At 41.3% G+C, this 14,220-nt stretch overlaps 1 protein-coding gene across 2 annotated transcripts in view; it reads left to right on the forward strand.

The window, feature by feature from the left end:
* Window positions 1-11,976, forward strand: part of wnt2bb (wingless-type MMTV integration site family, member 2Bb) — a 57,066-nt gene extending 45,090 nt beyond the window's left edge. For both annotated transcript variants that reach the window (XM_052034534.1, XM_052034532.1), the window contains one exon: window positions 10,160-11,976. In XM_052034534.1, the coding sequence (XP_051890494.1) occupies window positions 10,160-10,389 (230 nt within the window). In that variant the 3' untranslated portion in view covers window positions 10,390-11,976. The remainder of the gene's footprint in view (window positions 1-10,159) is intronic.
* The last annotated feature ends 2,244 nt before the right edge of the window (window positions 11,977-14,220 follow it).

The raw sequence follows: 14,220 nt of genomic DNA on the forward strand, positions 1-14,220 counted from the left end.
GAGAAGTAGCTGAGTGACAGGTTATTGCACACTCTATGGATTTAGGCCAGATTTAGCCCTTATTTGAACAGGTCATGTGTACTAAAGCCAGGATTGGTTTTCAAGCTTCTTAGTCATTAGAAAGTTCAGCACAGAGGAAACTTTCCCTTTATATTTCCCCCACTAATCCTGAGTTGGTGTCCCTTTGTTACTAATTCATGAACCAGAGCAAATAATCATATTATTATTATGTTACCATAGTTTATACATCCAAAGGAATGGATTTTTAACTGAGGTTTAATAAAGAAACTGTTCCTAGTGGCCAGAGGATCAATAACCAGACGACACAAATTAAAGATAATCTCCAAAAGAACCCAAGGGAAAGTGAGGAGAATTCTTTCAATGTAATGTTATGATCTGGCATGTTCTGCCTGATAAGGTAATGGAGGCAGATGTAACTTTAAAAGGTGCATTGGATATATATGTAAAAGGTAAATTTTTGCAGGGCTTTTCAGAGTGGGACTATTAGGTTGTTCTTTCAAAGAGTCAGCACACAGCCTTCCTCTGTGCTGACAAAATGAATAATGTATTTATCCTCTCAAATGCTTCAATAAATCTTAAAATTCACCCTTAGCCTTCCCAGGCCAACTTTGTGCATAGAAATGATCTGGGGAGAAACATGTTTGCTGGGTTTTTGCATGATAGTGTTCGCATATGTTTAATAAAGACAACACAAGGTTAGGAGGCTGAAGCTAAGCTTTGACTAAATAACAAGCTGTGAACCTGTCTGAGCAATTTTTAAACTCCTCACTCCCATTGTGCTGTTAGATCTCTGGTATTTCTGGCTATGAATAGGGAGATAAATAAAAGTGAAAGACTTAAGCAAAGACAGTAAAGTCCATCTTGTTTTAAAATTAAAACTAGCAATAGTGAGCTTTGGTCATTTTTGGCAAGGGAATTAAAAAAGTTAGTTAGGGGTTAATTTATTTAAGTCAAGCAATGATGATGTTAGGTTAAAGTGGGATGTTCACCATTTTTAATTAAAGGAAAGTTATATTGGTAAAGTAAGTTTGATAGAACTTGTTACCATATATTTTGATTTCCCAAAATATATGGCAACCATTTATTATTGGTCTTGTCTTTTAAGTGTTTTCTTAGTCCACTTTTAAAAGATTAAAGAACTGCATATACAAAAGATGGAAATACGATCGTGATTGAACAGTGTTTTTAGAATCTGCATTGTGTGATCAGATGGTTAGGTTCTGGGAAGTATAGGCACACCATCACACATAAGTCTGAAAGACTGAGAACAGGAGTAGTCATCCCAGACAACTAAAGAACCAAAGTATTTATCAGCTCTAGGTATAAAACAGTGAATGACAACTGAATTTTTATAATATTTTAAACATAGTAACCTTGCTTTCAAACATTTATGACTCTCTGCATGAAGATAACTGTATGTGCTTCACAGATTATAATGTTGGCATCATAAGATCAGAGCATCTAAAGATCTAAATAAAAGGATCAGAGTATCTGCATCTCAATCAGAAAATCTACACTAGTAGATAAGACCGTCTGTGCTCCAAGATTAGGGCACCAGCACCTTTACATCAGAGCACTTGAGCCCTTAGACAATCTGAAGCCCAAGCTTAGAACATCTCCCCTAGACCAGAGCATGTGCTTCACCAGATCACAGCAACTTCATGCCAAGTTCCGAGCATATCTTTAGAGCACCAGCACCTCTAGTTTAGTGCATCTGATACGTTCATTTCACATCCTGGTTCAGAACATTTTCTCGCCTAAATCAGGTCATCTATTTCCTGAGGTGAGACCACCTGCACCCTTAGATCGGTGCCCCTGCCCAGTTAGATAAAAGAATTTTCTCCTCTGGATCAGAACTACCTGCACCCCAACTGAGAGCATCTGCAACCCATGGTCAAAGCATTTCCACCATTTGATCAGAACACCACTCGAGTGGCACAGTAGAGCCATTTCCTTGCATTGCCAGAGACTCAGACTCAATCATGGCCTCGGGTGCTGTCCATGTGAAGTTTGCTCAATCTCCCTGTAACTATGTGGGTTTCCTCCATGGGTTCTTGTTTCCTCCCACTGCCCAAAGACAGGTGGAATGGTAGGACCCAACAAGCTCATGCTGTAACTCTCTATGACTCTATGATTCTAACATCTGCACTCCCAGATCAGAACATCTGCTCTCCTAGGTCAGGCGTTTATCCCCCACTAAATCTAAGCAACTGTAACCCTAAAACAGAGCAGCTTCTCACACAGACCACAGCACCTGCACCCCAACATTAAACTGCACAACTAGATCAGTGCTTGCGCCCTCCTAGATAAAGGGAGTTGCTCCACTAGATCAGAACATGAGCACCCCAACAAAGCATCTGCACTGTTGGTCAGACCATTTCCTCACCAAGATCAGTGCATCTAGGCCACTAAATCTGAGCACCTGCTCACACAGTCCAGAGCATCTGCCCTCCAGTGTTAGATCATCTGCTCTCCCAGATTTGTGAACCTGCACCCAGGGAAGCAGATCAGAGGGTGTGCTTTCCTGGTTCAGACTGTCCAATCCCCTGGATCAGAACGTCCCCACCCCTGGATCAGACTGCTTAATCCCCTGGGCTGGAAGATCTACTCCACTGGTTCAAAGCACCAGCTCCACCCAATCACACCGTTGACCCCCTATCCCCCCAAGATTAGTGTGTCTGCTCCCATGGATCAGAGCAACTCAATCAGAGGGTCTTATCCCCTTTATCAGAGCTTCTGCTACCCAAGATCAGAGAACTTTATATCCTTAGAACTTTAGGACTTTATTCCTTGGATTGTAGGAAATTGAGGGGTGTATAAAATCATGAGGGGTATGGATAATGTGAATGCACACAGTCTTTTTCCCAGGGAAGGGGAACTAAAAACTAGGAGGCATAGGTTTAAGTTGAGAGGTGAAAGATTTAAAAGGGACCTGAGGGGCAACTTCTTCACACAGAGGGTGGTGAGTATATGGAACGAGCTGCCAGAGGAAGGGGTTGAGGCAGACACAATAACAATATTTAAAAGATATTTGGATAAGTACATGGACAGGAGGGGTTTAGAGGGATATGGGCCAGACATGGGCAAATGGGACTAACTTGGTGGGCAGCATAGTCATTGTGGACGAGTTGGGCTAAAGGATCTATTTCCATGCTGTATTACTCTGTGACTTTAACTTTCTTCCCTAGATGAGAGCACCCAGATCAAAATGTCCAGACAACCAGATCTAAAGCATCAGAGAATCTAAATCTTTCAAGCAAACTATCTGCAAATGCTGAACACAGCATATGCGTCCCTCAGTAAGAACACCCTGCAACCCTAGATTAGATCATACCTCCAATAGATCAGATTATCTGCTCCCATGGATCAGAGCACCTGTACCTCTAGTAGTTACATCCTTACATCAGAGCATTAGAACATAAAATCTTCACCTGTAGGACAGAGAATCTGTACTCTAGATCAGAAGGTTTGATTGCAGATATCAGAACATTTGCTCTCCCAGATCACAACATTTACTCCCCTAGATCTTTGCCACTGCACACCTGATTGAAGCATCTGCTTGCCTAGATCAGATTATGTGTTCCCCTAGATCACAGCTCCTGCACCTCTAGAGCAGAATATCTGCATCCTTAGATCAGAACATCTGCAAAATATTTCAGAGCAGATGCTCCCATTGATAAGACCACCCCTACCCAAGATCAAAGTTTCTCCTCCCCTCAATTAGAGCTTAAACACCTCAAGATCAGCATGCCTGCCCCCCAAGATCATAGCATCAGCACCTAGAGGATTTGATCCCTGTATCAGAACATCAGCCACACTTGATCAGAAGACCTGCACCCCTGGAGCAGAGAATCTTCTCCCTTAGATCTGAGAATCTGCACCTTCACATCAGAGTAGCTGATTCCAAAGATCACAATGCATGCACCCCTAGATCAGAGCACCTGTGTACCTAGACCAAGATATGTGCTCCCCAAGAGGAAAGCACCTTTACCCTAGGTCAGAGCATCTGTACACCAAGAACAGTCATTTAGATCACAGAATCAGTGACACAAGATCACGTCATCTGCTCACCTAATGTGGATCACCTGCGTAGATTCACAGAGTCTTACAGCACAGAAACAGGCCTTTTGGCCCAACTGGTCCATGCTGACCAAGATTCCCATCTAAGCTAGTTCCATTTGCCTGTGTCTGGCCCATATCCCTCTAAACATTTCCTATCCATGTACTTATCCAAATACCTTTTAAATGTTGTTAATGTACCTGCCTCAACCACTTCCTCTGGCAGCTCATTCCATATACTGACCACTCTCTGGGTGAAGATGTTGCCCCTCAGGTTCCTATTAAATCTCTCTCCTCTCACCTTAAACCTATGCCCTCTAGTTCTCGATTCCCCAACCCAGGGAAAAAAAAGCTGCACGCATAACAAGACTGTGACTTTTACATCATACTTACTTACATCAGAACCTTTGCTCATCTAGATGAGACACCTCCACCCCTAGAGGAGAGAATTTGCACCCCAACATTAGACCATCTCCTTGCCACGATGAGGGCATCTACATGTCTGGATCAGAGCACCCATAGGTCAGAGGATCTGCTCCCCTGTGTCAGAGTGTCTGATCCTCTACATTGAAGTTTTCACTCCCTTCAAGAAGCCCAGCTGAACCTCCAGAGCAGAACAATTGTTTCCGTAGATCAGAGCATCTGCACCCCTGGTTCAGAACATCTATGCCTCAAGATCAGACTACCCAGCACCCTTCAACAGAATATCTGTCCTCATAATTTATAGTGTTACATATGAGATTCTAAGGGAGAATGACAGGGTGGATGCTGACAGCATCGTTTAGCAGGGTACGTAGGACCAGATGGCATCATTAAGGAGCTGCACATTTAAGATGGAGACAGGAGAAATTTCTTATCTTCATTGCAAACGGACATCTCCTTATTCTGAGACTATGTCTCCTAGTCCTGGATACCTCCAATAAAGGAGACATGCTCTCAGCATCCAACCTATTAATCCCCCTCAGAGGCTTATGAATCTTTGGAGTTCACTACCCCAGAGAGCAGTAGAGCTACTGGTATTGGTATTGTTGTTGCTATTAGTGTATTATCGTCACATGTACTGAGATACAGCAAAAAGCTTTTTTTTAGCGTGCCATCCAGACAGATCATGCATACATAATTAGCAACAAGAAAACAGAATGCAGAATATAGTGTTGCAGTGACAGAGAAAGTGCAGTGCAGGTAGACAAGTAAAGTGCAAGGGCCACAAATGGTAGATTGGGAGACCAAGAGTTCAAGAGTTCATCTTTTAGCAGAAAAGAGGTCCATTCAAGTGTCTGATATCAGTGGGATAGAAGTTGTCCTTGAGTCTGGTGATTCGTGCTCTCAAGCTTTTGTATCTTCTGCCTGATGGGAGAGGGAAGAAGAGAGAATGACCGGGGTGGGAGGAGTCCTTGATTATGTTCACTGCTTTCCCGAGGCAGCGGGAGGTGTAGACAGAATCAATGGAGGGGATGGTGATGTGCACGATGGACTGGGCTGCGTTCACAACTCCCTGCAGCTTCTTGCGTTCGTGGTGTTCAGGGTTAAAATTGGGAGTCATGGGGAGAGAGCGGGAAGGTTTGGATTACCTCCAACATTATTGAATGGCAGAGGAGGCTCAAGGGGCTGATTAGCCTGCTCCTGTTCCTGTTTCTTATCTTCTTATGTTCTTATCTACACACCTAGATCAGAGCATCAGCTAGAAATTACTGGAGTGCTGAAGAATTTCTGCTAGAATTATCGAGACCTACACCTCTATCTACTTGATCAGTTCTGTGTACTGCATCTGGCTTATAACCTTTGTAATTTACTGGTTATTATGATAAATTGGCACAAGTGCAAGAATTGGAGTCATTGTGTTCACAGGACCACCTTGGGGAGGGTTTGGCATATCAAACCATTCCATCAGGGTTTGCAGGCTTTGAATGTAATGCACCTTCTCGAAAGTGGCCCACATAGTGGCAACTGATCAATTCAAGTGTTAGATCAAAGATTTTACATCACACAAAAATGCACTCAGCTCCAGATGTTGACTTGCTAATGTTTAAATTTAAACACATGTTGCTTCAATTTGGAAAACGAGCTTTCAGAAAACACAAAATGGGAGCTGTGTGAGTATTCAGAGAAACCTAATGAGAACATTAAGAAGAACAAAGCACATTATGAAAAAAAGAGCCTCAACTCCCAGTAAACCTACTCCTCCTACCAGAGTCTCCATCCAGGACTGTGCTCAGGCACTTTAATAGGTGATATTGGTTTTGGTCGGGAGGTTCAAATGGCCAACAGCCAGCAAGCAGTTTAGTTTATTCCCTGCCCTGATTTTCTTTCCACACCATTAAGTACATTGACAATTTGCTTTTACCGACTGCAGAAAATTTATCGAACTTCACCATCTCAATTCTTCAGTCCAGATCAATTATTTTCCATTAAGAACATTCTCTATAATTTCAACAATATGGAAAAATCTTAACATCTGCAATCACTGCAATCTCTATCCCATTTCCAATTGTTTATTTATTCAGTTCAACGCAGCATTAACTGCCATCACCTCTTTAGAGTTGATAAAATCCAATTTGTACCTTCTCTTCATGTTTCTTGGTTCTGATCTTGAGTTATCTGATTCTGCCTTCAAGTGATGATTAAATAAAGATGAAAGGGAGAACATGAGGTTGATCTATGTAAAGGAAGGGCTGTTTTGGAATCTTTTCTTGAATCTAGAACTGACTGCCTGTGGAACATTTCTTAGCTTCTGCATGCACCGGTTCTCCATTTGTCTGTTATAACAGAGGCAATGACACCTATGTTAAAACAGATTAGAAGCATGTCATTTAGACATAGAGTATAGTACAATAGGAACAAAAACAGGCTATTTGGTCCTTCTAGCCTTCTCCACCATTTAATATGATTTTGGCTGATTTAATACCACATTCCTGTTCTCTCTCCACATCACTTAATGCCTTTTATGTCCAGAACTTTAGCAATTTCCTCCTTAAGTATATTCAGCGACTTGGCCTCCACAACCTTCCATGGAAGAAAATTCCACAGTGAAGAAACTTCTCCTCATTCTGAGTTGATCCTAGCCTGAGGTGCCCAGTCAGGGGAAATTGCCCCTGCATTGAGCCTGGCAATCTCTGTCAGAATGGTGTTTATCCCAATGAGGTCTTTTTTCTCATTCTTCTAAGTTCTAGTGATTACAGGTGTTGTCGATCTGATCACTCCCCACACCACAGTCCCACCATCTCAGGAATCAATCAGGTGAACTTTCATTCTATGGCAAGTATATCCTTTCTTAAGTAAGACCAATACAGTACAGTATACGGTATGTGTCTCCATTTTACTGCACAGTATTCTTCAGGTATGGTCTAATCAAGATCCAGTATAATTGTAGTAAGGCACCCTTGCTCACTTACTCAAAACCTCTTGTAATTGTATGGTAACCATTCATTGTATTAAGACCATTCTGGTGAAGGACCTTCGACCTGACACATTGGCTCTGTTTCTCTTGCCACCACCTACGTCCTGACCTATTGAGTATTTCCAGCAATACTTTTATTGTATCTAATATACCATTTGCCTTCTGAACTGCTCATTTCAAATGTATGTTTGCTTTCAGTGACTGGAGTACGACACCCAGATTCCTTTCTATGTTGTTAGTTCCCAATCTGTCACTGTTTAAGTAATACTCTGCCTGTCAGTGCTGCCTGCCAAAGTGAAGGACTTCACATTCATGCACATTATACTGCATTAGTCATGCATTTGCCATTCACTCAAATTGTCTAAATCACTTTGAAGCCCCCATTCCCATGTGCGTTAACTTTTTATGCAGGACTTTATCATGGGCCTTTCGAAAATGCAAAATCCACTCTTCTGTATCTGTTCTCCAAGTTACATCCTCAAAAAAACACCAGCAGGTCGTTTTTCATAAACCTATGTTGATTTTATCTAAAAGAGTTGACATTTTCTCGGTAGCTTGTTATTACAACCTTTATAATAGACATTAGCATTTTCCCTACAACTGATGTTAGGCTAACCAGTCTATCTTTTCCCGTTTTCTTTTTTGCTCCTACCCATTGATGATACTATATTGCTGGATGTAAATTTGGAATATGTCATGTGAAATTGATAGAGACCCCCAACCTTGCTCTTGAATGAGATCATGGATAAAGTGTGCATCTTTGATCCATATCCCCTCATAGCATTGACTGAAACAAACATATTGGCCCGAAGTCATGATAAATTCCCCAGCATCCACGCTCTTCTGAGGGAAGGAATCTCAGCCTCTGTGTGAAGAAGTGATTTCTGATTTCACTCCTGAATAACTGGTGTTAATTTTAAGATATTGCCATCCACCTTTTGCTGGAATTCATCACTAAAAGAAATAATTTCTTCATACCAACCCTAGCACATACAGTTTGAAACACCCTGTAACATCACCCTTCAACCTTCTGAACTCAAGCAATCGATCCTCAAACTTTGTATCATTCTGTTGAAACCCCTGTACTCCCTTCAAGGTCAATATATCCCTCCAAAAGAGCAGTGTTAAATCTGAATACAGTTCTCCAGATTCACCCTGCCCCAGGAAAATGTTCAAATACTATCTTCAATGGTAATTTCTTGTTTCTTGACTAGTTTCTAATTACCCTTGAGCTCTGTTAGTTAAAACTGTGAAGACTGGAGATACCCATATAATCATAAGTAATAAATTTAGAAGGGATGATTAGGAAGAACTTTATTGTCAAGGCTTTGGCAATAATTGGATGAACACTTTAGGAGAGACAAAAGGATATTTTGAATGGAGGTGGATGTAATAATCAGATAATAGGTGACTGAGGGGGATTAGCTATGGGACAAGTACTGTAACTTTTCTGATACTCCAATGTCATAAGCTTTCATGTTCTGATTACATCTAGATCCCAGGGAAATGTTTTACTGAGTATTATTCAGCCTTGACTAGTTGCCACTGATGTTCCTCTGGATTGATGTTTAACAGAAAGTTTGCCGTCCATATCAATGCTAGGTTATGCCCATACTGAGGGGTTTACGAAGCATGGATACCGCAAATCTACACCACAGTATATTAACCTTAATGTTCTCTGGCTGGTTGTGTATTAGTAAATAAGACTCTTGTTTGGAATTATGGGGACTCAAGTTTCCCCTCCAGAAATCTGAAGACAAATCCAGACCAATAACAGTAACAAAAGACCTGCCTGTTTGCAGTAAGTATTAAACTGCTGTTGCATCTGTCCTCTCAGGTGAGAGTAAACAGTCTCATAGCACTATTTCAAAGAAGTTCAGTCCAGTTATCCATGCCATCATATCCCTCAGCTAAATTTAGTAGAATAAATTGTCTGGTCATTATCAAATTGCTGCTTGTGGGACCTTACAGTGCCAAATTAGTCATCACATGTTCCTACATAACAACAGTAACTCACTTCAAGAATACTTCATTGGCTCTTAACTGTTTTCAGATCTCCTAAGGTCATGAAAGAGGCAATTTTTCCCCCAAATAATGCAGCCCAGTCCATCACGCAAACCAGTCTTCCCTCTATTGACTCCATCTACACTTCCCATTGTCTCTGGAAAGCAACCAACATAATCATGGACCCTCCCACCCTTGTCATTCTCTCTTCTCCCCTTTCACATCGGGCAGAAGATACAAAAGTTTGAAAGCATGTACCACCAGAGTCAAGGACAGCTTCAATCAGACTCTTGAACAGACCTCGCATGTGCTAAAAGATGAACTCTTGATCTCCCAGTCTACCTCTTCGTGGCCCTTACACTTTATTTGGTTACCTGCACTGCACTTTCTGTGTAGCTGCATCACTATATTCTGCATTCTGTTTTTCTTTTTATTATCTTGATGCACTTATATATGGAAGGATCTGAATGGATGGCACACAAACAACAGCTTTTCACTGTATATTGGTACATGAAACAATAATAAACCAATACCATACCAATATCAACTCTTCTGTTTATTATAGAACTTCTGCAAAAGCATTGGCTAGGGGTAAGAGGGGTGTGTTACCAGTGGAATGCACTGAATGCCTCATCAGATCTACCCTCTAACAATCTCATCACTACTGTCTTTTTCCAGGATCTTTGGGCACAGCTGGGAGAGTGTGCAACAAGTCCTCCAGGGGTATGGACGGATGCGAAGTGATGTGTTGCGGCCGGGGCTATGACACAACACGGGTCGCACGTGTTACCAAGTGTGAGTGCAAGTTCCACTGGTGCTGTGCAGTCAAGTGCAAGGAATGCCAAGAGACAGTCGACTTCCACACCTGCAAAGCACCAAAACGTGCAGAGTGGCTGGATCAGACTTGATTGCAGCAAGCAGTGCTGCCTCAATATGGGATATGCGTGGAAGCGCGTGGCATTTTGGGAGTTGTAGTTTAGCTGCATGGCTTTTCATTTTAATTAATACTCTGCAAAGCACCAAGGTGGACTACACCTCCCAGGGGACCATTTTGAACTATTGGACATGTTCAGTAAATCACCGCATATTCCTTATCAATGGGGGAAATAGCAATCTAAGTATAAATCCTGAACCTTACAATTTGCAATGTTTTATTTTAAATGGAACAGTGAAACTGACCATTGAACAAAAGACTTTATAAAATGAAGGACATGGCCTCTATAGCTGTCGTAACGAGGACCTCCCTGTAGCATCAGCTGCATGTGACTAATATCTCCAGTCTGGTATTTCTTATTTTTTTATTGGTATGTCAATGCCTTATTAATAAGTGGAAAAGCTGCTGACTGCTCCTTACGATCATTCAGAGGGGTGTGAAGCTGCATTCTGTACCAGAGAACAAGGGCTTGCACTTTCTGAAGGCAGTTGTGTAACTGTATTAACAAGACAACCTGCACTATGGACATTAGCTATGAAAGGATAGCAGAGAGTGTGTGTGAAAGAGAGAGAGAGAGAGAGAGAGAGAGAGAGAGAGAGAGAGAAAGAGACTTATTGGGATATGACTATCTGTTGATTTGAATTCATTTCAGGAGCTACAGCCTTCAACTGTAAAGGGATATCTATGAAGACATTAGGGAATAAGGTTAAGCTCTGGCTTGCTGCTGCTGATTTCAATAGTGCAAACTCACCTGTACTTTTTTATGGTTTAATATTTTTTTTAAATATTGTAATAATTCTTACACTGCTATCAGTATGTTAATGTTTGGCAGACTCCAAGTGCTGTTCCTGCAGTCTAAGTTGATGCAAGAAGTTGCATTATACACTGTACTGTAGTTTTAAGCCACCCCACCTAAGCATCCTGTTTGTAATTCCACCGAGAAACTTTTTTTTCTAATTAAAATGAGAGAAAAAAATTGGGATGGATCCCATGTCCTGTATATTTAAAGTTCTGTCTCCAGTTGTAGGCTAGTCAAGAGAATAATCTTAAAGTTAGAGTGGGCCACATGAGTGAAATAACATTTTCACAGAATAGCTATTGAAAATCTGGGACTTTTTCCCCAGTGGTAGCAAGGTACTGATTGGCTGGAGTGATGGATAAGGAGGGAGACACTAACTTCATTCCCACCCTGAGCAAAAACACCCTAATACTGTGAAAGACCCAGACTACCAAAGTGTGGCTGGAAGTACACAGGAAATGCTATTTATTATCCAATCAATTACATTTTCAGTTGAAAGATATAGTAGCAACTATAAGCTCTCATAAAGAGCCCAGCTAGTACCATTAACTTGCCTCAAACATTGCGATTGTTTGTTTCTTTCTTTCTTGTATAAATTTTGGGTTTGGTGCTTTTCTGCTTGACTTTGTTATTTATTGTATATAGATTCCGTATAAAGATGGAGCTGCTTATTTAATGGGTTCTGTATTTGAGTGATGCTGTTAATAGGGATTCTGGGGGTGAGATGGTTTATTTAAAGGATTCTAAATTAGAGTACACTCTTTTCTATTAGTGTTACGTGAGTGCCCCAGTTCAAAGGCACATTAGAATGACAACACCACCCTTAGAAAGTAAATGTCCAGCTTTTATGCCACTGACATTCCAATTCAGAGGTCATTGCTGCTGAGGTAATGCAACATTTTGATGTACAGGTTCACTGCCATGAATTCAGCCTCCCCCTATATTATTTCATGATAGCAGATCAAGGAGAGTCCTATCCCATTGGTTGAGGTTGGATGTAAATGATAAACAGTGTGAAATTACCATGTCTAAACACAACACACAACCCAATTCAATAAGCAGCTCCACCTCAATATAGAATCTGACCCTTGTGTACTGATTTAAACCTAACACAGAATGACAAGGGGTTTTGCTGACCATCAACAAGACAGACTTTAGTTATTCTGTCTGATAATAATTGTACCAAACATTGTCTATATGCTACATAAAAATGATAATGGGTTACCAGAGAAAATGTGACCATAAGGTGACTAGAACTGAGAGGGTACAATTGTCAGGAAGGAAGGAAGGTAGGTGAGAATACTTTGTCACTGGAACAGAGAGGACTAAGAGGGCTCTTTAAAATAATGGAGAGGTTTGTGTTAATGGATGAGAAGAAACTGGTTCTCATTGTGATGGAGTCCAGAACCAGCAGAAATTGTTTAATTAGTCACTGATAAATCACATTTTAAAAAAGGGAAAATTTCTTAATGCAGAGATTATTGAAGTAGAGGTGAAAGATATTGTTAGGGAGGAAGCTGGATGTGGATATGAGGGAAAAGTGAAGAGAAAGGCAGGATGAGAAGATGGAATTAGAGTGGGAAGAAGCTCATGTGGAGTATAAACATTGGTGGAGACTAGTTGGACAAAATGTCCTGTTCTGTCCACAATAAAAACATAAAATTCTGGAAACAATCTGCATGTCAAGTAGTATCTGTGAAGACAAAAAGAAAGTTAACATGTTAGGCCAATGATCATTCATGAGATTGGAAAGTCAGAGATTTAATCATTTTTAATTAAGCACAGAGCCAAGGATAAGGTCAGGATGAGAGAAGAGGGAATAAAAGGAAAGATCTTGGATAAAGTGCAGGGCGTGAGTGATCAAGTGATAAATGGATAATGGTTTATCTGTAATTCTATCCCACATTGGTTAAAAGTGCAGCACAGGCTGAAACTGAACTGCAGGGGTAGTAATAGCTGGTTGTTGTGGCTGGAACCCAGTTAGAGATGAAGAAGCCTGTGGGCCTTCTCATGCATTACTGTGGGATCGATTGCCTGTTGGCGATGGGGTCACGGTGCGGAGCCACTTGCATTGTTTCAGACCACCCAGCATACATTATACCTTCCACTCAGTGCTGCCCGAGGGAAAAATTCCTCCGTCCATTAGCCTCTGAGCAGTGAAGGGGATTGAGGTGGGTGAAAGGTTGTCTTCCCCATCAGTCAGTAGTTCCTAACCCCAAACAGCTCTACTTTCTCCCTTCGTATCTCCCCAACACCACTACCATCGCCCACAACCCCTACCTCTCCCATCGCCCACAACCCCCACCTCTCCCGTCCCCAGCATAAATCCACAATCAGATTCAGGATTGTTCTCTTGTTTATCTGTTAAATATTTTTAGCACGTGGGTGTTGCCACTATATCCCTATCAGATATTGTGCTATCAAAGGTTTGGTCCTGAAAACTTTATATGACTGATTAGTGACTGAGTAGTCACTAATCAGTCACTGAAGGGAACAAGGGAGAGGATAATTCACAGACAGTAATAATCTACATGTTTATGTCCTTAAGGGATAGAAGCCACACTTTTATCTTTTTAGTCTTCTCTTTTTTCCTCATAACTTCCAATGTTTTACATCACTATTTCCACTGGCACTGGTGCACCTGTTCTTCTTTGCCAGGTTATGGGTTAGCAGAGATGTCTACCATTCTGGGCATCATTGGCAAAGCAGATATTTATTGCTTGACATAGGGGGCTCCTTGAGAAGTGATGGTTGGCATGCCATTGTAGAGGGCAGTGACAGATCAATGGCACAGCTGTGGAACTGGAGTCACATATAGGCTACACCAGGTAAGAACAATAGGTTTCCTTCTGTAAACATTCCTTAAACTGAGTTTAACATCCAAGGATTTGAATTAAAAGCAGAAAATGCTGGAAACACTCAGCAATCTGTGGAAAGGAAAACAGGTAAATGTTTCAGGTCCAGACCCTTCATCAGAACAGAATGTTTTTGTCATTTTCTGTTTTT

The sequence above is a fragment of the Pristis pectinata genome, chromosome 20 (assembly GCF_009764475.1).
Source record: "Pristis pectinata isolate sPriPec2 chromosome 20, sPriPec2.1.pri, whole genome shotgun sequence".
Lineage (NCBI taxonomy): Eukaryota > Metazoa > Chordata > Chondrichthyes > Rhinopristiformes > Pristidae > Pristis > Pristis pectinata.